The 25787-nt window shown below is 30.9% G+C and overlaps 1 protein-coding gene and 1 long non-coding RNA gene across 3 annotated transcripts; both read left to right on the top strand.

Moving 5' to 3' along the window:
• The first annotated feature begins 10819 nt into the window (after nt 1-10819).
• Nucleotides 10820-15339, top strand: LOC8274135 (phosphatidylinositol 4-phosphate 5-kinase 1). Of its 2 annotated transcripts, XM_015716052.3 has the most exons (9): nt 10820-12398; nt 12495-12659; nt 12844-13009; nt 13133-13243; nt 13334-13527; nt 13620-13750; nt 13865-13958; nt 14436-14792; nt 14872-15339. In XM_015716052.3, the coding sequence occupies exons 1-8, from the start codon at nt 11245-11247 to the stop codon at nt 14743-14745; spliced, it is 2325 nt and encodes a 774-aa protein (XP_015571538.2). In that variant the 5' UTR covers nt 10820-11244; the 3' UTR covers nt 14746-14792; nt 14872-15339. The 2 variants fall into 2 exon arrangements, with proteins under 2 accessions (XP_015571538.2, XP_002513822.2); XM_002513776.4 differs by having other exon boundaries at nt 10821-12398; nt 14436-15339.
• An 8564-nt stretch (nt 15340-23903) lies between these two features.
• Nucleotides 23904-25301, top strand: LOC125369358. Its single transcript, XR_007214909.1, has 2 exons — nt 23904-24150; nt 25062-25301. It is a non-coding gene; the product is annotated as an uncharacterized LOC125369358 (long non-coding RNA).
• Nucleotides 25302-25787: the final 486 nt, after the last annotated feature.

Here is a 25787-nt window from a genome sequence, read left to right as displayed (position 1 = left end):
GTTCTTTTTCTTTTTTTATTTATGCCCGGCCAATTTAAATGTTGATAATATATACAGTAAAATCTTTCTACAGCCATATATTTTAGATCAAATAAAATTTAAATGAAGAGATTATAACTTAATGAAAGTTGGGAATTAAATTATTTTTTAATTTAATATTTAATATTGATGGTAAAATGATAGGAATCAAAAATAAAAAATATAAATATTTTTTCATATTATATATATAAAATTACTATAAAGAGATTTTACTATTTATATATAATTTTCTATGATTGTTTTTATCATCTCAAAGTTGTAACCACTTGTAAATGCTGGATGCAATATATGTAATGGCAATTTGAGAGTGTGAAGTGGCTCTGCAGCTGTTATGGTGCACATGGTGGAGCAAATATGTTGAGGTCCCACGGGAAAATAAAAGTGAAAGGAATTTACTCATGTTTGGAAAAATGACAAGCTTTTTTTTTTTTTCTTATTGGGTTCACATTTTATAATTTTCACCAATTTGGGTCTTAAAAAACCTTTCAATGTTAAATACGTAAATATATCCTTTTCATTTTTCTTCTTTGTCCTATCATTTTCGTATGTTATTTTCTTTTAATGTATCTTGTTCAAAAAAACAAAAACAAAAAAACAAAAAAAAAAAAAGAAGGAATGCAGTGTTTTTATCGCCTGGTGCGCGGGAATTTTGAAGCTCCTCCGTCGATCTCAAACGCGAAATCTACCTTTCCCATCTCTTTAAAAGAATTATAACCGTTAAAGTACCAAGTACTTAAAAAGATGTAGAAATGGGGGAGGAACTCGGAACAAGGAGGGGAAGTTGAAGTTGGAATAATGAGATTGAGGAGATTAGGAAGGGTGGCCCAAAAGAAAATTGATTCTGATTTCGAGGGATTTAAGGTCGTCTGAATCCATTACCCAGGGAAAGAAAGAAAGAAAGAAAAGCGCAAGTGTAACCAAACCAAGGAAATCTGGTTCACATCAAGCCGTTTTTGGATGACAGCAGATTGCTTCATTTCATAAGATTCATTTAGTAAGTTTTGTCTAAAGAAATGAGGTACTATCTTATTTATCAATCTATCTATCTCCAATCCTCCGAGAATCCATGCTCTTCTTTTCTTTACTTCTTTTCCTTTCTACAGGATAATGCATCACTCTTTTGACCAATCTACACTTCAATCATCTGACATTGTCATGTATAGTATTCTTTCTTTCTTTCTTAGATAGCTCAAGCTCACGCCTATGGCTATTATCAACTTTCCCTCTCTCACTTGCATATACAATGACATAAAAACACCCACGCTTGGTTTATCACGAGATGACGCAATACTGATATTGGCTTTCTGACAAACATTAATATACCTGCTAAGCATACATACCAAAGTTTATTATGTGCTTCTGTTTCTCTTTGGCATGCTATTAAGATTAGATAGATGTGTGACCCAACAATATCCCATTTCCCCAAATCCATGATCCTCCACCTCTTCCCCATCTTTTTCAATTGATCTTCACCGTTCGAATGGGGAAACCCATTTCAGATATGACCCAAAAAGGCCAAAACTAACCAACCAATCCCAACAACTAAACAAACAGAAAGATCAGCAGTGTTCTTTCTCTGTTTAAGTGTCACAAAGAGTATCCCACGTCAGAATATCAGATTGTTATTATTATTTCTGATTGATCGGTGATGGTTTCCCTTTTCTTTTCTTTTTTTAAATAATAATAAAAGAAACAAACAAACATAATTTTATTACTTCAGCACAGCTGCAAATCATCCAAACGAGGCAGTTTTTTTTTTTGTTTTGTTTTTCGGTTTGTCATCTCATGCTTCTTTGGGTTCCCTTTTTATCTCTCTCATCAGATTACACTTTGCTGGTAGAATTTGACTGGCCTGCTTTCTTGCATAGACAGTCGCTGCTCTTTGTTGTTAGCTAACGGAGAGAGCATAGGACGGCTATATATTTGGACCCCATTGTTTGATCATTTAGTTATTATCTCTTGAATTAAGATACGCTTTGGTTATTAACAAAAGAAAAAATCGTTGTGAAAGCTATGATCTTTTGTATTTGATTCTTTCTTTTGTTACTAACTGAATTTTGCAGTGTTCAATCTCTGTTAAGATAAGATACTTGAGTGTTATTGTCAAGTACATTGGTTATCTTTTTGTTCAAATAATCTATAATTTTCTGGTAGAAAACATAACAATGTCTTTCAGGTTGATATTGAAAATTTGACATCTTGAAAGTTTTAGAATGGGAATCACATGAATGACCAAAATAAAATATGGGTAAATTAGCAAGAAAAAGAAAAAGAAAAAGAAAGCATTTTCAGGTACGCATGTTTTCATTACTTAAGTTGAAGATTCACTATAAGCAAGCAAAAGTTACTCTCTTTTCCATTAATATATATAATATTCACAAGAAACCAAAGAAAAGTATAGAAGCCAAAATCTTTTGTGTCATCAAGAACAGCATGCAAATTGAAATTAAAACTGCCAGAGAATATTCATAGCCCTGAAACCAAATTTTAAAAGCAAGATTTGGGTTTGGGGTGCATATGGACTGGCACGTACTTGCAATGTTCTTATTAAATAAGGTAGTTGAATGCTTTAAAAGTGTGCTTATGTGTAAGAAGATAACCCCATTTTTTTCCCATTAAAGTCTTGTATCTCTGGGGACCAATTAGTTTTTAAGTCCATTAACGACAATAAATGGCAGCTGAGTTTTTCGTATTACTAGCAGCTCCAGTAATTGCAACAATTTCTGGTCAACCCGTTGCTGCATATTTTAGGCAGCATGAGCTTTTTGAATAAGATGGTTAGATGGATCTCGGGGGAAAAAAAGATGCTTCTTTTGTTTATATCCTTTTTTATATGGCCTTCTTGTTAATGTAACATTAGCATTGTGTTCTAAAAATTAATTATAATTTGTCCTCTGAATAAAATAAAGCCTTCATAGGATACCCAAAGCCAACCCCAAACAATGTAGCTTCATGGGTCTTTCTATCCAAAATGCAAGTATTATTATTTATTATTAAGTTAAGTAGCATGTATTTTATTATATTACACGACAGAGTTTGGTTAGATTTGCAAACTTGACTTGACTGATGAATATGACTAATAACCAATTAATTGGTAAATTAGTTTATTTGGGTCTACTATCATCTTCAAAATTACAAAATTAAATTTAATCAAATCAAAGTGAATCCAAAATACTATGCCATATTCTCCATATCTGTATTATAGGATTGTAATGCTTAACATCTTCCACATTTCTAACCTTTAATGGTTATTTCATTATTGGAAGATGCTTTGGTCTTCTTTCTTCCTTTCCATCATTTGAATATGTGTTTCAATTTTTATTACAAAAATGAAACAGCAGCATCGAGTTTCCTTGGTTTATTGAAACAAGGAAATTGATCGGTAAGTTGGTTAAAAGAATTGAAATAATTGGTGTACAGACCACATGCATGTTCTTTGTTTAAAAATTGCCTAAAATCACATGTTGTCTGTTTTTGGCTTCAGTTGGAGTTAGTCTCTTGTCATTCCTTTTTTATTTTCTTTTATATTATTTTTGTTACAAACAGGAGGCAATTCTATTTCAAACTTTATTTAACTTGAAATATATAAGACTTTTAAACTATATTCTATGCACAGAATTCTCCTCCATTATAAAAAATATGCCAAATATTATTACTGCTATTGGGTTGCATATATGTTTAGAATGTTCGCTAAATGTAATGATTGAAACAACATTTTAATTGCTAATTGAATCAAAATACTGTTTCATTTGAGCATTTTTGGTAATCTTTTAATCTAAAAATATATCAAATTTGAATTTCTCTATTCATACTCTACTAATATTAATAAGAATTTATTATTTATATAGTGAAATATAGGAAATTATTTTCCTTGCTTAGCATTACTAAATAATACTAATAAAGAAAAAGATAAAAGTATCATTGGGTGTAGAGTTTGATACACGAATAGGATGCCTATTGGACCATTTCACAATTTCCTTTGCCAATTTGCCTTCTTCTTTCTTGCGCAAGAAATTCGTGAAGGGAAAAGAAAGATCACATGGTTTGTAGGCCTAGTAACTAAATCTAACAATATTGCGTCTCTGTTTTTGCTTCTTCTCTTTCATCTTTATTCCCTTCCTTTTCCTTCATTTTTCTTTTTTCTTTTCTTCTCTTGTCATTTTTATTTCCCTCAATGTTTGACAATTTCTTTTCTAGTTTTCTCAAGAACCTCTATTTTGAAATCAAACCCACCGTAAAGTTTATCTAAAAATTGGTCTTCGATAGTGACCCAATAATGCCAAATGCAAACATGGTATAGCTTGACGATGATATTAAAGCTTTCCATAATTTGCTTATACTTTTGTTTTTTGGAAGGAGTCTAAGTTTCAGGAATAGAATAGTTTCTGATCTATTTGTTTACCTTGTGAGATCATTCAATGTCATCATCACATAACATTTGATTATGAAAGAAATAGTCTTGCAATAAAAATGGTTTTTTAAGGCTACCCTATAGATCAACTAAAATTAAAAATAGTTATAACACTCAGTCTAATAATCAAATCTTATTTTATAGTGTGAGTGGTTAATAATTTAGCTCAATTATATCTTTATTTATAAATTTTAAATTGTAAATATCTCAAATTTTTTTGTAACATTATGGAAATCTAAGTTAGTCATACGTCCCTAGTTATTAGGTGTAATGAAATTGCTGAGCCGGTTCGTATATAAAGAAAAAAGTTTTTTTTTTTTTTTTTTTTTCAAGTCATCACTTCCAACAATCAGTACTCTTTTTTTCTATACATAATTCATATTTTGCTGCTCATCTTATTATCATTCTGACTAATCCAATTATGATAACTAATTTAATCCTCGGAAAGCTAATTTGAATACAGGGTCCATTAGCTTATTGATTTTCTTTTCTCTTGATTGGCAAGATTCTTTTGATAAAATTCACTTTCAAGCTCTATATAAATCCATCAAACATAATATATCATATTTGAATAATCTTGACTAAAGATTTAAAATCAATAATTGAATTTTAAAATGAAAATCACTTATTTTTTAAAATTATTTAAATTTTTAATAAAAAATCAACCGATCGATTTCTAATTAAAAGAGTAAATTACAAGTTTAACTTGAACATGAGAAGATTTATATATAACTTTTTAAAAAATCATATTTTTTCTAGCCAAATTTGGCACTTAAGACTATTTTATTATTTTATCTTTTTAATTTATATTTAAGAGACATATTTTTTAAAATTTTATTTTTATTAATAAAAATTAAATATAACATAAATAGAAAGTATTGTTGGAAATATATATAATTTGAAATAAATTAAAGTAAAAGATCAGCTATAATTTAATAAAAAAATATAATAAAAATGGTTGCAAATGCTCAAAAAACTATATTTAAGAGCGGCAGTACAGTATCATCATTATTTGATTGTAATGCATCACTGCAATAAGTTGTAGTAATGGAATATACAAACAAATAACATTTGCTAAATCACGGACATGGTGTGGACAAACACGCGGCAACGGAAACGCGTAGAAGAGCAGACTTTCACATAAGGACATAGCACATCTGATCCAACTTAGGAGTAACAGGTGTCATGTTAATGAAACGTCCACGTGGAAAAGGCATGGGCGACGATGATGTCGCCGTTGAAACGTCGAGGTGGCAGACAGAGGCGCACGTCTGACTGTTTGGACAGCGACCTCCTTAACAATGGCCCCCGCATCAGGACAGCTAAAGAAACACTGAAACAACAACGTGGGTCCCATGAGATTGCCAGCTCAGGCGCCCCGTCCCAACCGTAAAAGTGACTGTTTGGCTCGACCCCTTTTGTTATTTCAATTGTTCTTTCTTTCTTTTTCTTAATTAGTTTCTGTTTACTATAAAATTGGAGCCTAAATTGCAGTTATATGCCCATATTTTAAAGATAATAATATAACAAGAAATTCAAACCTTGTATCTTTTTTGAAAAAATAATGAATTAAGTTACATTTAAAAAAGGAAGGTATGTTGCTTATGAATAAAAATTTAGTACATAGAGTTATACATTGAAATTGGTCACAAAGTTGCATGGCCAAATGATTAGAGGATATGCTAATATCATTGAAGTGTTAAATAAGCAATTGATTGGGAAAGAAAATTATTGGAGGAGGAATTTGTTAATTATATATCATTTTATTCAACTAATAATTAAAATTATAATATTGTGTAGATAATATTTATTTTTATTTATATCATTAAGTAAGGGCATAATTATTTTAAAAATCGGGTTATACTGATCGGTCAACAAAAAACGGATGGTTAATTTGATATGATTTATTTAAAAAAATTAAATTTACGGTTAAACCAATTTGACCCAAATTGAACTTGTGTTAAACCGGACAAAACCGGTTCAATCGACTTTTATATATATTTATTAAAAATATTAAAAAATAAAAAATATAATACTAAAATTTGAACTAATTTGTATTAAAATTATTTATAAGTTGTATATAAAAGAAGAACAATAATTTTATTTAAATTTAATATTTATATTTTTACAATTTATTTATTTTATATTTATTATTTCTTAAATATAATTATATTAATATGCATCTGCTTAAATATATTATTTAATTATTTAAATATTAGTTTAAAATTTATTACATATTATTAAAATTTGATAACTTACTATTAATTTATTTTAAATATTATAAAATATAATTAATTTTTCTTAGACCGATTTAGCAAATGGTTAGATTAATTAAATCAATAAATGATATTTTGACCGGTTCATTTTGTTTGGCTCCTCTCTTAAAATTTTATTTCTCAAAAAATTTAAAATTTTACTTTTGTATTTAAAACTTTTTGACTTTAAGTCCTTCAAACTTTAAAATTTCTCAAGAAAATACTATATATAATTCAAAATATACAAATATTTTTATATTTATTAATTTCAATTTCATATTATTTGAAAAATATTTTTAGACTCGTTATATATTTAAAGTCCATCTTAATTTTTTTTTTAAGAAATAACTCCCTCTTTTCAACTTTGACTCCACCTTGCCGATAATTTATAATTTAAATAATCGAATATTCTTTTATAATATATAGAATTATTATATCAAATTCAAGCCCATAAAATATCTCACATTTTATATAATTAGACTTCTCTATCATGAAGGATTATTTCAAGGTCACCACCTAAGCTTGGATTTATTAGTAGTTGAAATAATAATAATAAAAAAAATGATATGATAAAGAATCATTAGTTAGAGTCTATAAGAGCATTCCAATAAATTATATTATTATCTGTTATAGAAATTATATTTTAAAACTAGGAGTTTAATAGACTTTTTAACTCATATTCCATTTTTAAAATATTCTAAAAATCATGTTCTCTTAAATTTAAGAATGAAGAAAATTACTTTGTGCATTCTCTCTCTTTACAATTTGTATTATTTATTAATAATATTATTATAGAATAAATAAAATGAAAAGCATTATTGCAACACATAATTATTTAAAATGAATTAATGAGTTATACTATAACAAATAGCATATAGAAAGCATTGTTGAAATGGTTAGGTGAGTAAGTAAAGTAGAGTTAAAATGTCTTCTTTTATTGTTTGGGAACAAATGTTAATGACAGGAAAATCCAATAAGCAAAGGATCCTCTTTGGATTTTACTTGTTCAAGGCTAATGTATTTTGCGGGTTTCCATTCCCATGCTTCCTCTAAAATGTCGTCTGCACTTTCTCAATTCAAAGATATTGTTTATACAGTGCTTTCTCTATATGAAAAAGTCTAATTATCTAAAAATATATGTATTTTGAGTGGTTTTTCTAAATTATTCAATTCTTTTAAGTTTAGTGCAACAATTACTATTTTTGTATAAGCATTTTTTTTTCTATTATAGGATTCCGTTAAATTTAAAATAAAAATTCGACAACACTACACATACTTAAGGTCAAAATAAAAATAAAATAATAAAAAATCGTGTCAATAAAATAGCTTTTTGATACGGTGCACTGATCTAAATTGTGTCGAGATTAAAAAATAATATTTATATATTTTTGGTAATGTGATTTTTTATTTTATTTTTTATTGTTATTCTAAGTATCTTCGGTGCCATTTATGTGTATTGTTGTTGGACTTTTATTTCAAATTTACGGGAATATTGTAATAGAAAACAAATTATACAAGAAGTGATTGTTGTAATAAACTTAAAAGAACTGAATAATTTAAAAAAAGAAATGCTCAAAATACATATATTTTTTTAAGTAATTAGTTCTATTAAAAAATACAGTCTGACTTTTTATTTACATGCATATCAAAAAAAATATTAATTTTATTTTTATTACTATTTTTTTCTAAAATAGCTTTATTAGACTTTTTTATAATAAACAATTTTCAAATATAAAATGCAAGAATCAATTGTATGTGATAATATTTATATTAATTAATTAAAATATATTTAATAAACTGATTATTAAATTAGCGAATAAACTATAATTTTAGACAGATAAAAAAGGCTACGTTTTCTGGAGGGAAAGAGTAACATTTTGCTTTATTCTTAAGTAAGAAGAAATAAATAAATAGGGCAGGTGATAATGGATGAGCAGAAGAATGGGGGAGTTGAAAGCATAGGTGTGAAAGGATGGAGTGCCTCAAACAAAGGTCATACAAATAGATGAGAGATTATTGATTACTCAGTGATGAGGGGTCACAAGATTTTAAAGGTGAATTTATTAGTCCACATGCATTCTGAGACCAACATCCCATTACACTCTCTTCTTCTTCTTCTTCTTCTTCAATTTCTTTTTTGCCAAGAAAAAACCTGAAAATTATTGTTCATCATGATGCTCGTGTATATATTATTTACTTGGCATTTGTTACTTGAGAGTAAATCAGTGATGCTTCTTTTAGAGAATTATATAAGAGAAAAACTCAAAGAAGATTCTGTAAAATCTGTTGCAAATGAGCTTCAGAGAGTAGAGAGTTGACAATTTAGGGAATTTTATTTTGAATATTATAGATATCATGGTGTAAATTATATTTATTAAAATCATAATAAAAATTTTAATGTGAGTGTGTGTATCCTTTTTTGAAATAGAAAATCTCTCGGAGATGATCGATTGATTTATCGAGTTTGAGCTTAATAAATAATCTTTTTACCCTTATAAAAGAAAAACTCAAAATTTAGCCTGTTGTGCAGAATATTACATCATTTATTTTATTTTCATACTCTTCCTTGTTCCCTGTAAACAATATTTGGAATGACAATATAGGTTTGGAAAAATTGGTATATGATGATGGATTATGGACGGCCACAATAATGGTTTATATTCAACAAATTGTAAACATATATAAAAGGAAATGGCATGTTAAATTAAAAATAGATTTTTAACGGCATTGGTTTCCAATTGCTAACGACCCAAGTCTAATAATTGACCCAAACAAACACACAGACCTCTATTTGTTTCTTCTAAGAGTTACTGTCGTAAAGGAAGTTGAGCATTTGGAAAAAGTTAGGTAATCTCTAGATGACTTTAGATTGAAGCTAAAACTAACAGAAATTGGGATCAATAAATTTAAGGATGAAAACGATGTTTAATTATGAGTCTCTTTAAATCATATTAAACTGGTTCCAAATCTTCGGGTCGTATTATTATCGTCACTTAAACAAAATTAGAACAGTTGGACAACCCACTAAAAGGTGAAATGGGCCATACTATGGTAATTTAAAGTCCATCCCTTCATGATTCATAGCTGCACCTCCGCCATTTCCAAAGAGAGCAACAGGCCTTTCAATATTAAAATAAAAATCAAATAAAGTTTGGAGATGTATGAGTTGATGAGTATGTTCACTAAATATTGAAAATTACTATATTGCCCTTTTTTATTTATTTATAAATAATAAGAAATATATAGAAAGCAACCTATTTTTGTCAAAGGAGGATGTGCTAATTTTAGAGACAAATAATATAAGATGACAATGATATGTTTTATGTTAATAATTTGGTGGGATTAACTAAGAAGTAAGAAGATAATATTCTACGGATGACACTTATTGCAAAGAGAGTTTTCTGGTTTTTTTCGCTGTTCTTTCTTTCTTGAAATAATAATAATAATAACGTGGGATGTTGGTGTCTTTCATCATCAGATAGACGAGATTCTGTTAGAAAATATTTGAAGGCCACCCAAAGTCCAGTTGTAGAATATTATCAATTACCTACCAGAAAAATAAAATAAAATAAAAATAATATTTTTTGGATTCTCAGCCTCAATGCAAAAATTATGGATTTCTTCCAACGTAGTTAACCCCTCTCTCTAATTTTATGTCCTAAAACAGGTATTCTGTTTCTCATTTTTCTTTGGTGTTTCCAGTTTCTTGTTTTTGTTGGAAATAAAAACAAACAAGAAGGGCAAATAAAGGAACAAAGAAATTACGTGATGATACCCCAGTTGGGACCCAAGCTCCTATGGGATTCCGTCACGTTATAATGGAACTAGAACTAGAACTAGATTGGTATTAATTCTATTTCTCAGCCCCTTCTACACTGTTTTTACCATTCTGTAATTATGGACAAATACTAAGGGTATTATCGTAATGTCAATATTTATATATTTTATTTAAATTTCTACTAAGAAAGTAAATCAAGATAAAAAAGCTGAGCTGAGCTGAGCTGGAGTGTTAGTGTGTGTATTTACTCGCATAGTTAGTAGCAACGTTCCCTAGGCAAAAGGCTGGCTCATTATACACTTTTGTAATTTTCGTTTTTTATTTTTTGGGTTTTAAAGAAAATATAAAAAGTATTTGTATAATTATTGGTTTTTATTTTGGGCTGAGCTGAGTTTAGATTAGATTGGTTTGATTACTATTCTATACTTTCTCTGTCTGTGTACCCTGTCCTGCTTGTGGTGTTTGTGTTTGTAGGATTCCATTGCCCACCTCCCTATTTCCCCCAACACACAGCGATGCACTAAAGAGAACAACAAAAAGAAAAGAAAAGTTTTTAGAGAGAGAGAGAGAGAGACAGAGGGGGAGAAGAAAAAGAAGAAAAGAAAAACCTAAAGCCACAAACACCATTCCTCTCGCCGGCGATTTCTTTCCCACGAATTCACCAACTCACCAAATGCTGTGCTAAGATAGACATCCGTGGGTTCCAGAGAAGAGAGAAGGACAAGGAGGGGAATTAATTAAATTTTTTTTATGAGCCAAAAATGCGTGAAGGAGTTATACTTGTTGATGAGCCAATCAGCGACGTTGTTTCAACTGGGAAGAAGAAGAAATCAGGAGAACAGCAACAGGAACAGGAACACGAGCAAGATAAGGTTATTGTTCTAGTACCGGAAAGTAAAGACAGCTCAAGACCCATTTTGGTGAACCGAACCCGATCTCAATCCGCCAACCGTAGAGTCGCACCCACAAACACCGGACCACTGGACTCAACCACCACTACCACAGTGGAGAAAGTCCTTCCAAACGGCGATCTCTATACTGGGTCATTTTCGGGTAATGCGCCTAACGGATCGGGTAAATATTTGTGGAGAGACGGGTGCATGTACGAAGGAGAGTGGCGGCGTGGGAAGGCCTCGGGAAAAGGGAAGTTCTCGTGGCCATCGGGAGCAACATACGAAGGGGAATTCAAGTCGGGTCGGATGGAAGGATTCGGTACGTTTATAGGATCGGACGGGGACACCTACCGCGGGTCATGGAGCGCCGATAGAAAACACGGGTACGGGCAAAAGAGATATGCGAATGGAGATTTTTACGAGGGAACATGGAAAAAGAATGTGCAAGATGGGAAAGGAAGATACGTGTGGAAAAATGGGAATGTGTACGACGGGGAATGGAAAAATGGCGTCATTTCAGGTAGAGGTGTTTTGGTTTGGGCTAACGGAAATCGTTACGATGGGCAGTGGGAAAATGGGGTTCCAAAAGGGAATGGGATTTTTAAATGGACCGACGGAAGCTGTTATGTGGGTACTTGGAATAATAAAGATTTAATGAGTGGACATGAACTGTCCGGTACTTTTTATCCTGGAAATGGTAAAGAGAGTGGTGGTGGTGATTTGGTTTTGCCGCCGACGAGGAAGAGGTCGTCGGTGGATGGAAGTAATATGGTGAATTTACCAAGGATTTGCATATGGGAAAGTGATGGTGAGGCCGGTGATATTACTTGTGATATTATTGATACAGTTGAAGCTTCAATGATTTATAGAGAAGGGTTGTTGGATCGGAATGGGATGGGGATTAGACAGTTCAGAAGAGGGCCGTGCTGTTTTAGTGGTGGTGAAGTGAAGAAGCCTGGGGAGACTATATCTAAAGGCCATAAGAATTATGAGTTGATGCTTAATTTGCAATTGGGCATCCGGTAATTATGTTTGTTTTGTTTTTAACAATAATCTATCTGATGTTTGTGCATTTTGGAGGTTGGTTTTAATTTTGTAACGGTGTACTATTTATTTAGGTGTTCCGTTGGGAAACATGCCCAGATTTTGAGGGAATTGAAGCCCAGTGATTTTGATCCAAAGGAGAAGTTCTGGACTAGGTTTCCTGCTGAAGGATCAAAGATTACGCCTCCACATCAATCTGTGGAGTTCCGTTGGAAGGATTATTGTCCAATGGTGTTTAGGTATTATTCGTATACAACCTATCTTATGCTTTTTATTAACGTGAAAAATTAGGATCTCAATTGATTTCATCTAGTATGCTGTCATAGATTGGGTGCTTTTTCTGGATCCCTTTTATTTAATCATATTTATGTTATGGTGCTAACCTGATTGTATATGTTTTGTTTTCCTCCTTGCTTGCTATAGACATTTGAGGGGGCTATTCCATGTGGATACTGCTGATTACATGCTAGCTATTTGTGGAAATGATGCCCTCAGAGAGCTGTCTTCTCCTGGGAAAAGTGGAAGCTTCTTTTACCTTACTCAGGATGACAGATTCATGATCAAGACTGTAAAGAAATCTGAAGTCAAGGTTAGTTGCCAACTTCATCGATTTCTGTTCTATTAAGTTTCAAGTTAGTGGAGGCATGAAAATGTCAATTGGTGCATAAGTGGAAATTTCTTTGGTTCTGAAGTTTTGTTTAACATTGGCTAGGTGCTAATCAGGATGCTTCCCAGTTATTACCAACATGTTTGTCGGTATGAAAATTCATTGGTGACAAAGTTCTTCGGTGTCCATTGTGTTAAACCAATTGGTGGACAAAAAGTATGTGGTGGGAAGTGCGGAGTTCAACTGGTTTGTTTGGTAATCCAATTTCATTTCCATGTCTGATCATGTGGTTATTTTTGTAACCAGACTCGCTTCATTGTGATGGGCAATTTGTTTTGCTCCGAGTATCCAATACATAGGAGATTTGACCTGAAAGGATCCTCCCATGGCCGCACAACAGATAAGCCTGAGGGTGAGATAGATGAAACCACAACTCTCAAGGACCTGGATCTCAATTTTGTTTTTCGTCTTCAACGAAATTGGTACCAGGAGCTCATCAAGTAAGTTTTAGTGGATAAATATTGTATTTTACTTGATTTCTGCAGTTGGTCTCGCCTGCATTTATCTTAACGTACTTGTCAATAATGTGCAGGCAAATTAATCGGGATTGTGAATTTTTGGAAGCTGAGAGAATTATGGATTACAGTCTCTTGGTTGGCCTTCACTTCCGCGATGATAATACTTGTGACAAAATGGGGCTATCACCATTTGTTTTGCGCTCCGGTAATTAACTCTACCATCTTGCTTAATGTGTTTTTCTTTTTTTATTATTGAAAAATTGGGAGAAGATTTTTTGTGGCAATATGCGGGGGCTAATTGAATGCATATGCTATGCAGGAAACAAGGATTCCTATCAAAATGAAAAATTCATGCGTGGCTGCCGGTTTCTTGAGGCAGAGCTACAAGACAGAGATAGGATTTTAGTTGGCCGGTATATTTCTTGTTCCTTCTGGTTTTGACTCGTTAGCTACAGTTTTGGTAATGTTGGTTAGCTAAAAGTATTTGCACGATTAATGGTTGACTTGTAAATATTCATGGAACTAGCAATTACAAAGCATGTGGTTGAGTGTTGGTTTGGGCATTAATTTTTATCATTCAATTTATCATGACCAACTGAATAATAATTGAGAGTGGCTTGTTTTGTATTGCTACAATTGTGGGGGGTATTTCAGTAGACAGCAGTGGTTTGTGGGGCTTGTACATGGTGGTGGTCCTATGCCTTGACTAGATAAGAGCCAAGGCAGCTCCTTGATTTTTCTTTTTCTTTTTTGGCTGAATATGTTGGTGGTGAATTGGTTTATTAAGTGTTCGTTTTTCTGATTACCATTTTTATGTTTATATCAGTGTTATTTACTAACAATTATGTGGATTTAAGTAATGAATTGAATTGAAAATATATCCTACGCAGGAAACCATTGATAAGGTTAGGAGCAAATATGCCAGCAAGAGCAGAACGAATGGCGCGGAGAAGTGATTTTGATCAGTACATCCCTGGTGGGATTAACCATTTGACCCCTTCTAGAAGTGGTGAGATATATGAAGTAGTTCTTTATTTTGGGATCATTGATATCTTACAAGACTATGATATTAGCAAGAAATTAGAGCATGCCTACAAATCTTTACAAGCCGATCCTACCTCAATCTCAGCAGTCGATCCCAAACACTACTCAAAAAGATTCAGGGATTTCATTGGCAGAATATTTATAGAAGACAGGTAGCAATGGGGATGAAATTGCAAGAACACCAGTCTTGTTAAACGAAAAAGGTAATTTTTGCTGGAATCTGAGCTGCCATTCTTTTAAGAGAAAAACTACCGAGGGAATTAAGCCTTTTTCCTGCAGTAGATTTTGAGCAAATAATATTTGAGAAGGAGAGATCAAGCCACTACTGATGTGGTAGAAGAGCTCGGCTGCAGCAGGTTTTCGTGTCGGCTTCTGGCTGAATTTTGAAGATCAGCCATAAAGATGAAGGTGGAAGCTCTTGTAAATTCAGGGGAGGGAGGAGGAGGAAAACTTGGTTCTGATTTCCTTTTTTTTTTTTTAAATTCTTATTATATTTTTGGAAATATTTTTTTGTGGGGAGCTAAGGGTTATGAATTGTGAAGATTTGAAAGATAGGTATAGGGAACAGGGAAAATGTTTCCCAGAGAAAAGATTTAAAAAAAGAAAAAAAGAAAGAAGAAAAAGAAAAGAAATTGGGGTTGGAGAGGGGTCTCTTGGAATAAGAAAAGTGTACAGCTTAATACAAAAAGAGATGGATAGTTATGGAATTTCGTGAATATCATTATTATAATATTATATAATATTTTTTGATTGTGCGACTCTGAAAACAAATAGGAAAAAAAGGAGAAAAAGAAATGTTTTGGATCAGCTTATTGTTGGAGAAGAAGAGACTGACTCTCTCTCACACAGTCTTTCTTCCCCATTCAAATTGTGCAAGTGCATGTGTTGTATGTGTCCTGCTGTATAGAAAATGGGGTCTCTTGCTTTCCTTTTTGCAGTGAGGGCAGGAGGAAGAGGAGGATGAGTTAAAATCTTATTGGCATGAAAAGCAGAGAAAGTGTATATTTTGAGAAGAGATGCGCTGCTTCCTCCTCTTTCTTCCCTTTTACCATCTCTCTCTCTCTCTCTCTCTTCTCTCTCTCTCTCTTCTCTCTCTCTCCTTCTTTAATTTTACTCCCTGTGCTCCTATCCTTAAGAAAAACAGGGGCTGTACATATTACTATATACTACCCCTTGGGGCCACTGGACACTTAAATCGAAGGAAGTATTCAGTATTCCTGACAACTTAGGAGGGCATTTTAGTGATTGTGGTTGAATTGTATAAAATCAGAGCCTAGGAAGTGGTGCAGAGGTTTAATCTTTATTCTTTTTAGTGTTCTTTTTTAATTTTTTTTTTTTTTTGTTTCTTGGGTTAGTAGAGAGAGGGGTCAAAGAGTGGTGACAGTAGTCGAGGCCTGATGTGGTGGCATCCTACCTTAACAGTAGAATAGTTTTATGGTTTCTCTTTTGACCTGTGTGTTAAGTTTAGTAGTGGTAGCTGTAGCTGTTGCTCTCTTCTTTGGGACCTTCTATTGTCTGAGTTGCTCGGACCCAAAGCACAGGTCTATATCATTCTGATTTTTGTGTCCACTGCCTAGGATCTCTCACTGATTATGACTTTCTTTTAAACTTATTTTTGTTTTTTTATTACCATTTGATATTTTTCTCTTTTTTTTTTTTTTTTTTATTATCACTACCTTCACAACTGCTTCTCCATCAAACTCTTCTTTTTTCCTTGCCCATATGTTTGGACATCTTGTTACGGAAAATAAGTTTTATTTTCTTTCCTCTTATTTGGATGTATGAATATAAAAGTGAGAATCTATCTTTTAATTTTCACTCTTATTTTTGTTTTTCTTTGTAAAGTAGAGAGAAAATATAAAGTGAGATATAATAATAATTATTTTTTTTGTAATTTGGAAATTAATGGTTTTTGTTTATATTTGACATCCAAATATATAACATCTTATTTGGTAGGTTGTCATATCTATTTAGTTGTTTACATGGCAAACAAAAAGGTATCAGAATCAGACATTGAGATTTGTTGAGCTGGAAAAATTTGATAAGAGGTTCAAATAATTTTCGTAATCCTCCAGCAAACTGTGCTGCTGAGGCATTGTACTCGGATTGATTGCCTCAGGGCTCGAGTATATGAATCTTTCTTGGTAAAAAGAAAAAGAAGAAAAAACAACAGATAGAGAGAGAGAGAGAGAGAGAGAAAGATGTCTGGGTGGGGCATAACATAAATACCCTTTTCATTAAAGTATTTAAGATTCTAATTTAGATAAAATATATTAAACCCTTTTTTAATTAAATTAAATAAATAAACTTTTAAATTAAATAATCATACTTCAGTAACACCTAAACACCTTATTATTATTATTACTATGTGCATCTTTCAACTTGAGGGCTATTTAAAAGTCATTGGTGTAGTTTTATAGGTACCAATACCCATTATGAGCTGTAATTCGTTACAAATCTTGATATGCTCATTAATTTTTTTTATTTTTAATTATGGATTTCCCATCATCTTTTTCTTTTTCTTTTAAACATTTAGACCAAACCATAGTCAAAAGGTTAGGTGGATTTTCCCTAACTAATACTATGATGTCTTCAGTAACTTACAATGTCTTCAAGAAACATGTGGTGGATGCCTAGAAAGTTTTACCATCATATTCTATTTTATTCTCAAATAAACAAACAATGGAGGGACCCCCTATTATACAGAAAGAGTGCTATTCCATTTATCCACTAATTTGGTACTGTTTAATCAATATTTTGTTTTTTAAGATATTTTTAGGACTTCTTGATTGGTGATAAAAGATTTTGAAATGCCATATGAAAAGAATATTTGGCTGAAAAGTACATTCCAGAACAACAGAAATTGACCATATATGCATGAATGATGGGAGTATATATTGCTAATTCTGATTCTAATTCTTGATTTTTCTGAGCAGTATTCCTAAGAAACAAACAACAGAAAGAAGAGGGACCAAATTGAACATGGGTGCACAAATCTCGAAACCGACGTGTAAATGGAGCTTTGCAGCGCCTAGACCTGCCAAATTATGTACAGATGGGTTGTATATTACCATTATTTGCTACCTATGCAATGCGACTGTGAGGCGAGAAAGGGCCTCGCCATTGCAATTTCTTTAAATATTCACATGCCTTAAAAAGCATAAACGTCAAACAAAATTACAAAATAAAAATTAAAAACAAAAATAACGATAACTTCTTTTATTAGCATGTAAATATATTAATTTGATATAGAGAATAAAATATTATATTTTAAAAGAAATAAAAAAAATAAAACTTAAATTCGGTACTGTCTGATCTAAAACCTAATTTGGTAGCAAGTAGATGTACGAAGAATTGCAATCTCATAGAAATCTTTTTATAGTGTGATTTTATGATTTTATTTTTAGTTATTAATTAGTCGAAGTAAACAGGGATTAAGAATTAATTATTAGAACCGGTATTCGCTTGTCTTGTATAATTCAGACACAATAGCCGTCTGCGGCAGACATGCATTAATTGTTCCATGTCCTTTTTAAGTTCCAGGTTTTTTACCCTTCTGATTCTTGGCACCAAATTTTTGATACATACGAAAAGAATACGTTTGTTGGAAGAGAATATTATAACATTAGAATTAATGGATCCTGCCTGAGTTTTATTAGTAATTCTTTTGCAATTATATATGTATTGCTGGAATGTATTGGCAGGAGAGGAAAGCAGCTGGTGTTCTGGGATTATCATTCAGTCAAGAAAACTGATACGATTAAATTTATTCATAAGCTTATTTGGAAGACCTAACCCTAACAGCAATTGAATTTAATTATATATAATTTTATTCTTCAAAGAATGAAATTTGGCTGGTGTTGGCAATTAAGGAAAGTTATGATAGTTGCCAAGGTTGAAAGTAAAGAGAGGTGCATTATGCAAGCTGAGAAGGCTGCAACAATTCATAATAAAGATTTGTTTGTTTGTGCTGTGATACATACATGGTTTCAAAATCAGACACAAACCCTTTTTCTTTAGCTGACTGTTTGATATAATTGCCCAAACCAGCTAATTATTTTGCACGTTCTACTTTGCTTTTTTCGTACCTTAATTTACTCTTTTTTTTTTTTTTTTTTTAATCTTTTTGTCATTTTTGTTTTAGCCGACAATTATATTTATCCACGAGTCCGTATGTTTTTCCAATCAGAGGAAAATGAAAAAACAATTTATCTGTTAATTGCTTATAATGTTAATTACAAAATATTAGTAAGTTTGCATATAAATGTCATGGGCCCAGCATACTGTTCGGAAGATCATCCAACAAGCCAGCTAAAATATATTTCATGCTAGATATATGTTGTAATAAGCGCAATATAAACATAGAGTTTAAGGACATTATTGTAATATTATCATAAGATAAGACAGAAAATATATGAAATAAAAATACTTTTTTATTACTTTTTCAATCAATGATTAATTTTTAAAATAAAAAATTAATTATTTATCACTTATATATATCTCTTCTTTCTTATTTTTATCATTATATTAGAACATGCGCAATAAATTTTATAAAGGGTAATTTGATTTAATTTAACTATTTTTTTTATAATTAAATATATTAAATATGTATTTAATTCAATTAATTGTTAAAGAGTGACTGTTAATATGAAATAGAGTAATAAAAATCACGAGTATAATCATTTATACTTAATGCATATGTTGTATGTATTAAAATTATAGAAGGAACGAAATTAACCTAATTAGACTAATAAATGTCTGACAAATGGATAAATTATCATACAATTTTAATTCACTGTATCATCAAATGATTCATTTAATAAAATAATAATATTTAATTTAATTTTAATGTGTCAACCTTATCTCTAAAATTAACATCAATTAATAATTTTAACAAATAATTATTTTTAGAAATAAAAATAATATAAAATATTAAAATAAAATATTTTAATTTTATTAGATAACTCTTTTAATGACATAATAGCTTAAATTCATATAATAATTTAGTCGGATAATGCTTTTGATTTCTAGTAATTTCCACCTAAAAGAGACCTCACATTGTTCTACTCATCACACTTCAAAATTACATATAATATAATATATGATTACTGGAAAAATAGTTAAAAGAAATTTCCAATCCCAATCTTTGGCTAATACTATCACATGCATATCTAGCCGTTAAACAAACCAGTCCCATACTTGCACATCATGCACTTGCATACTTATATATTCCTCTCTTTCTTGTCATCTTTCTCTCCTTCACACCACACCAGGCGCCACCCAGAGCTACTGTTTGTTTCTTACATTTTGGGATGCCTGTTTACATTATCCCAACTCAGGATAGTCTTTTCCTTCGCCATTACTTCAATGTGGAGACTCACATTATTCGAATTCTGAACTTATTATCTACACATTCAAAAAAACATGACCCCAGTTGTGATATTTTCGATATTAATCTTCAAATGAAAAGAAAAGAAGAGTGAATTAAGGTTTAAAATGTGTACTAAATACATGTATATGCATATACACGTGTGGATAGATACGTGACCAAATGATATACATGACCAACAAAACTGATGGTGGGAAGGAGAGGCGAGTGTAGAGTTTTTGTAATAAATATAGTTATAGTTGGAACATAACAGCTTTTGATTTGTAAAGATCAGTACTATATCTCATTCAGAATGTAATTCTATTTATGTTTAATGTTATTTTCTGCATAGGAATAGGTCAAGCAGACCCCAGTTCGGAAACTGAATAGTCATTATAATAGTTATGCGTGATAGCTACTGCTCGCGTGCATTTTATATTTCTACACTTCAATTTTCCATTGGATTTAACCTACCAATCCATAGAATATAGAATTATAATAAAATTCATTTGTTTGGCTAGTTGTACCAAATCCTTATTTTACATTTTTAACCTACTCATCCATAATATTAGGGTCAATTCACGGAGATTATTTTTCTTTATGTATTTATTTAATTTTAGAAGAAAAAGAAAAAGATGAACATAGCTGTATTTGGATGAATGGTAGTGTTAATATAATGTAAATTCTCCATAATATTTATTATCATTGACAATGAGAATATCGAGAAGCACAGTTGGATAATGATGCGATAATATTGGAAACATCCAAATTTTTGTTGTGTTATTGTCTGCGTGGACAGAGTTTCTGCAAAGCGACGTGTGATATGTCCAAATATGAATATAATCTCAAATGTTGGCCATACATATATTTATTATATTTATTCAAAAATTAAATGCCCACATCATACAATAAAATAACCATATTATATTATGATTTTTTTACAAAATGGAGACAAATTACCTAAATTCGGAAGTTTGAACCACGTAAGCAGACTCGCCCAAAAGCGAAAAAAATAGTATGTGGTATCTTCATTTAATAAAAGGTTAGATAAATATATTTTTATTTCCCATGATGAAGCTATCGGGAAAATGGGTTTGAATTAAGCCACAACAAAATTATCTCTTTCTTTATACACCTCCGGTCGCAGAAATTATAGTGTATTAGTTTTGAGATTTCAATTCAAAAGTCTATAAAATAGATTATGTTTGGTAGATTTATTTAGTAATTAATAAATTCTTTTAAAGAAAGCATTTTAAACTGGAAGGGTAACATATTGGAGATTTATAAATACACGGGATGTATTGATGGATATGTATTAATTAACATTACCGATTTTAAATTTTAAATATATAATTATATTAAAATTTTAAAAATAATAATTTATAACTTGCAAGAGTTATATATAACACGATTTAAATCAATTAGACTAATTGTGATTGTTAAATAAAAATTAAAATAAATAGTTGAGATATTAGCTTGATATCGTGGATAATAAAACATCCAGTATAAGTCGATATAACATTCTTACACTTAAAATTTAGCTCAAGTATTGAAAAATGAAGATATGTATTCCGGCCAGTACCATTATTTAAAACCCTACATATAGAAATATTATAACCCAATGTAAAATGGAAATGTATGTGATGTAAAGCTTACATGAGAAGTGATAACACAGAAAAGGGACTTGTGAGTTTATTGGCGTCCAATTCTTAAATGGGTTGCGGCCACATGTCGGCCAAAAGCTACAATCATACCCAACATAAGGCTTGCCTGGAAGGGGACAACCCATTCCCCATATTAATTACACTTTTATACTACCATTATAGTTTTCATCTACCTCCATCAATTCAATTTTATCTTTTTTATGCAACAAAAAGTATATCATTATTGTAGTAGCATTTAAAATTTTTATACAGTATTTATCTGTTTTATACTAATTATTATTTTTTAATATTTTATTTAAATTCAGAAAATATTTAATAAATTTTAATTATAAAATACTATCAAAATTTATTACACCTATTTCAATAAAAAATAAATAATTTTTTTTATTTAAAAAAGAATCAAATAGAAATATATATCTAGAGCTTGGAAGAATCCCAATTATAGTGTCGTATTGTGTTTAAAAGACAAGTGTAATTGTAGTAGTTACTTTTTAAAGTGAGGCAATGTTGGAATTTCTCAACTATAAATTTATCAAAGATTTCTCTTCATCTTTGGACGTTTGATTTTAGAAGTCTTACGTTTTATGGGAAATTGAAGACCTACCAATCGAAAGTCAAACCTGTTTTTCTTTGCCCCCTTTTTTTGTCCCTTTCTGCTTTTTTTCTTAACAAATTAAATCTAATAAATATTATGTCATGATTAAGTAACAAATATATTTATCAAATAATTTCGGAAAGGAATAAAAAAAATGGGTATAAATGAGGATTTATGGGAAAATAGATTAGTGGAGGGGCATATACACAACGTGAAATGCACTTATTAAAGGACAAAATAAACCAAAACGTGAGTGCCACAAAGTGATCTTACAATAGCTAATTGTATTTTCTTATGATTTTCTAGGATTTATTCAAATACATAACCTTTTTAAATTCTCATTTATTTTTTACTTCACTATTTCAAATGATTTTTTTTTTTTAAATATTATAGAATAAACCTAGGAGAGATTTATAATTTAGAGAAAATAAAAATAAAACTAGTTAATAATGGAACACTTGAAAAAAGAAAAACTAGAAGGTGGTGGTGGCCTAGCAAAAAGTGGAGAGAGAGAAATAAAAGTTGGTGTGAACGTCTCTTGATGTCATGGTTTCATGGGTCTTGGTCTTCTCAATATATTATCTAAGATTTTCAAACAATTTGAGATAAAAAAGAAAGAAAAATGCAACCTATCAAAATTGAAAAGGGAAATATGCCCATTGGTGAAGAAGAGGTCTTATCATTTCCAACATGAGGTTCCACTGGAGGGGACATTTGCCCAACTATTTATTTCCTTTTTATGCTGCTTCTATTTAACAACTACTATAAGTTATGGATAACCCATGTGTATGCACCTCCATTATTTTTCAACCACCTAACCCAGATTGCATTGCTACCTTAATTATGTTGTCTCACCCTTCCAAAAGGTCACCCTCTACAGTGTCCACTGATTCTTCTTCTTTTATCATCTTAAAAAGGATTATCACACTAGTCTACAATCTTAAGTCAGTCTTTGATTTAGTTTATCATAACCTTTAAAGAAGAGAGTATTCATGGAATGTGATGTGACTGCCATGTTCAATTAAAAGCACATCCATTTGGAGCTGAGCTCTAACCACATATTTTTCTTTTTTAAAAAACAAAAGAACAAAGAGTATCTCATTTCTAATGGTATTGTCCTCTCCTGGGCTAGGATCTAAATAGCAATAGATTGTGACCCAAATATTCCAAGAGCCTCATGATAAAGTACATTAGAACTTCTCTAGTAATTTGAATAAAATTTCTAGAGAAATTGATTGTTATATCTAAAGAAAAGAAATTCAAGGTCAGAGTGCCATATACTGTGGACAAACAGTATTAGACAATTAAAATAGAAAGGAGAGGAAAAAAGAAAATGGAGAAGTGGGTTTTTTATCATTTATAATTATATTATATGGTTTATAATACAAGAAAGAAACAGGAATGGAAAGGGAAGTTGATACATGAGCAAGTGGGAAGTTGACACTGTTGCTGGAAATTTTTTGTGTGTTTGGAAAAGGCAATTTTAGCTTTTGCCCTTTGTTATTATGCATGTGTGTGTTCTTCTTCCTTCACCTGCTATTGCTACTTGCCTGCTCGAATGGACTTTGGGACCTACATTTTGGCCCCAAGGTTATATATAGTTCTGATTCTGTAATCATTCAAAATTGCTTACCAGACAATGAAATATATATAAAACATCATTCACATATTATTGTGTTTGGTGGTATCAAGATTTTGAGATTTTATTATTTTTAGGGTTTTGAAAGATGCGGACATCCTTGTTCCAAGAAAAAAAAAAAAAGAAGATGTGGGCATCAGTTACTATTTTAAGTTTAAATATATGGCAGTTGCCTGTGGATATTTTTGTATACACTTTTCTGGTTTGAGATAAGCCCACCCACATTAAGGCTGCCTTATTCGGAAAATGGAAAAGCTCAACTAGCCCAAGTCTTGCTCATACTTGTTTTCCCCTGGTAAGGTCAAAGACATTGATCTTTTGATTTTTATTACTTGGTAATTCTATTTGTATTTTATTCTAAATTTTTATTTGATGTTTTCTCTTGATTATGATAATGTTAAGTTTTCTACATCCATGACTAGATTGCTACCATCATTATTTCTTCTATAACTAAAATATAATGGGTTTAGACTTAGTTTATGTTCATCTCTCTGAATTTATTTCTCTGAATTTATGTGCATTCTGAGTTTTCTTAAATCCTATTTATCATAATTTAAACCAATTACCATTCGTAAATCATTACTGCTCTAATTTAGTAATTCTGCTGCCACATGCATACATACTTTTCTTTTTAAAAGACATCAGGACAACAAAAATATGATTTTGATCATCTTTTAACTCTAAATATAATATTATTTTTCTTATTTAATTAGTATATATGGCTTATATCTATTAAAAAAATTAAGCACATCTCCATCAAATATAAATATGATAAATGTAATTTTTATTTTTAATATAAAAAAAAATAAAAAATGAAGAGAGAAATTTGTGATGAAGTTAGGGATTATTATTGAAAACTAGACGTGACAAATGACAGGATACATCCGGCAACAACACAAGAACCCCACTCTAACCAATTCTGAGACAATATCAAATAACTTTTTTGGTAGGCTATGAATTTAGTTTGTGACAAATATAATTGAGAAATCCTTTTCCTAATAAGATGATTCGGGCAGTTGCTCCAAATTTTGTGGGGTTTCTTCCATGAAACCAATCAGACTGAAGTGTGTGGTAGGGGGATGACCTCTATATCACAGTTCACGTGATGGGAAGATGGTCTTGTCTATGTCCTTCGTGCAGCAAACCATACAACCCTATACTTGTTCAGTTTGAGGAGCTGATTGATTTAATTTCTTTGTATGGCAGGTTCTATGAAGAAGAGGCACAGCCATATGCCTGCCAGATTGTTCTGTTGCCAAATTTGTTTGAATTTCAAATTCTCATGTTTGTGTTTCAAAGAATCTTAGGTTAATTTTTGTTTTTTCTTTTCAGCAATAGGAAATGTGGTGTCGGGAGAAGAGTCATTTCAACATTGTATTACCTGTTTCAATGCTCTGTTTCTTTCTCTTTTTATTCTTATCTGAGCCAATACGCTCAGTTGTGTAAGTTAAAATTGGACCAAACCTAATCTGTTGCACTGGGCAGTACGCTCTCTTTTCAAGTTTTAGCACTAAGATTTAGAAAATAAATAAGAAGAAATGGTTATTGGTAATAGTAGGCAACCTACAGTTTGATTTTATACGAATATTAAAACATTAAGAGTTCTATGTCTGATTTTTAGGTAAATAGTATAATATTTATTGACATCGACAGGGATATTAATGGATTTTAGGAAATTTAAGTTACATAATTATTAGCCTATTGAGATAAATGTTATAAGAAATTGAAGGCTTCATAGGTTTTATAATATGTTTTTTAATTTAAACTTATGTCAATTAATTCATAGATTTTATACTCAATTCAAACAATCAAATCTCTTCAGTTCAATCATCTTATTTTATAAATTTAAAATTAATGAATGATAATTAAACCTATGGGTTTCATAATCCCTTCGCCAAAATGAATCCTAAGATTCTTTTTTCTCTTTTCTTT

This window comes from Ricinus communis, chromosome 2, assembly GCF_019578655.1.
Source record: "Ricinus communis isolate WT05 ecotype wild-type chromosome 2, ASM1957865v1, whole genome shotgun sequence".
Lineage (NCBI taxonomy): Eukaryota > Viridiplantae > Streptophyta > Magnoliopsida > Malpighiales > Euphorbiaceae > Ricinus > Ricinus communis.
The sequence above is the reverse complement of the archived record's forward strand: the minus strand, read 5'-3'. Positions and strand labels throughout refer to the sequence as shown.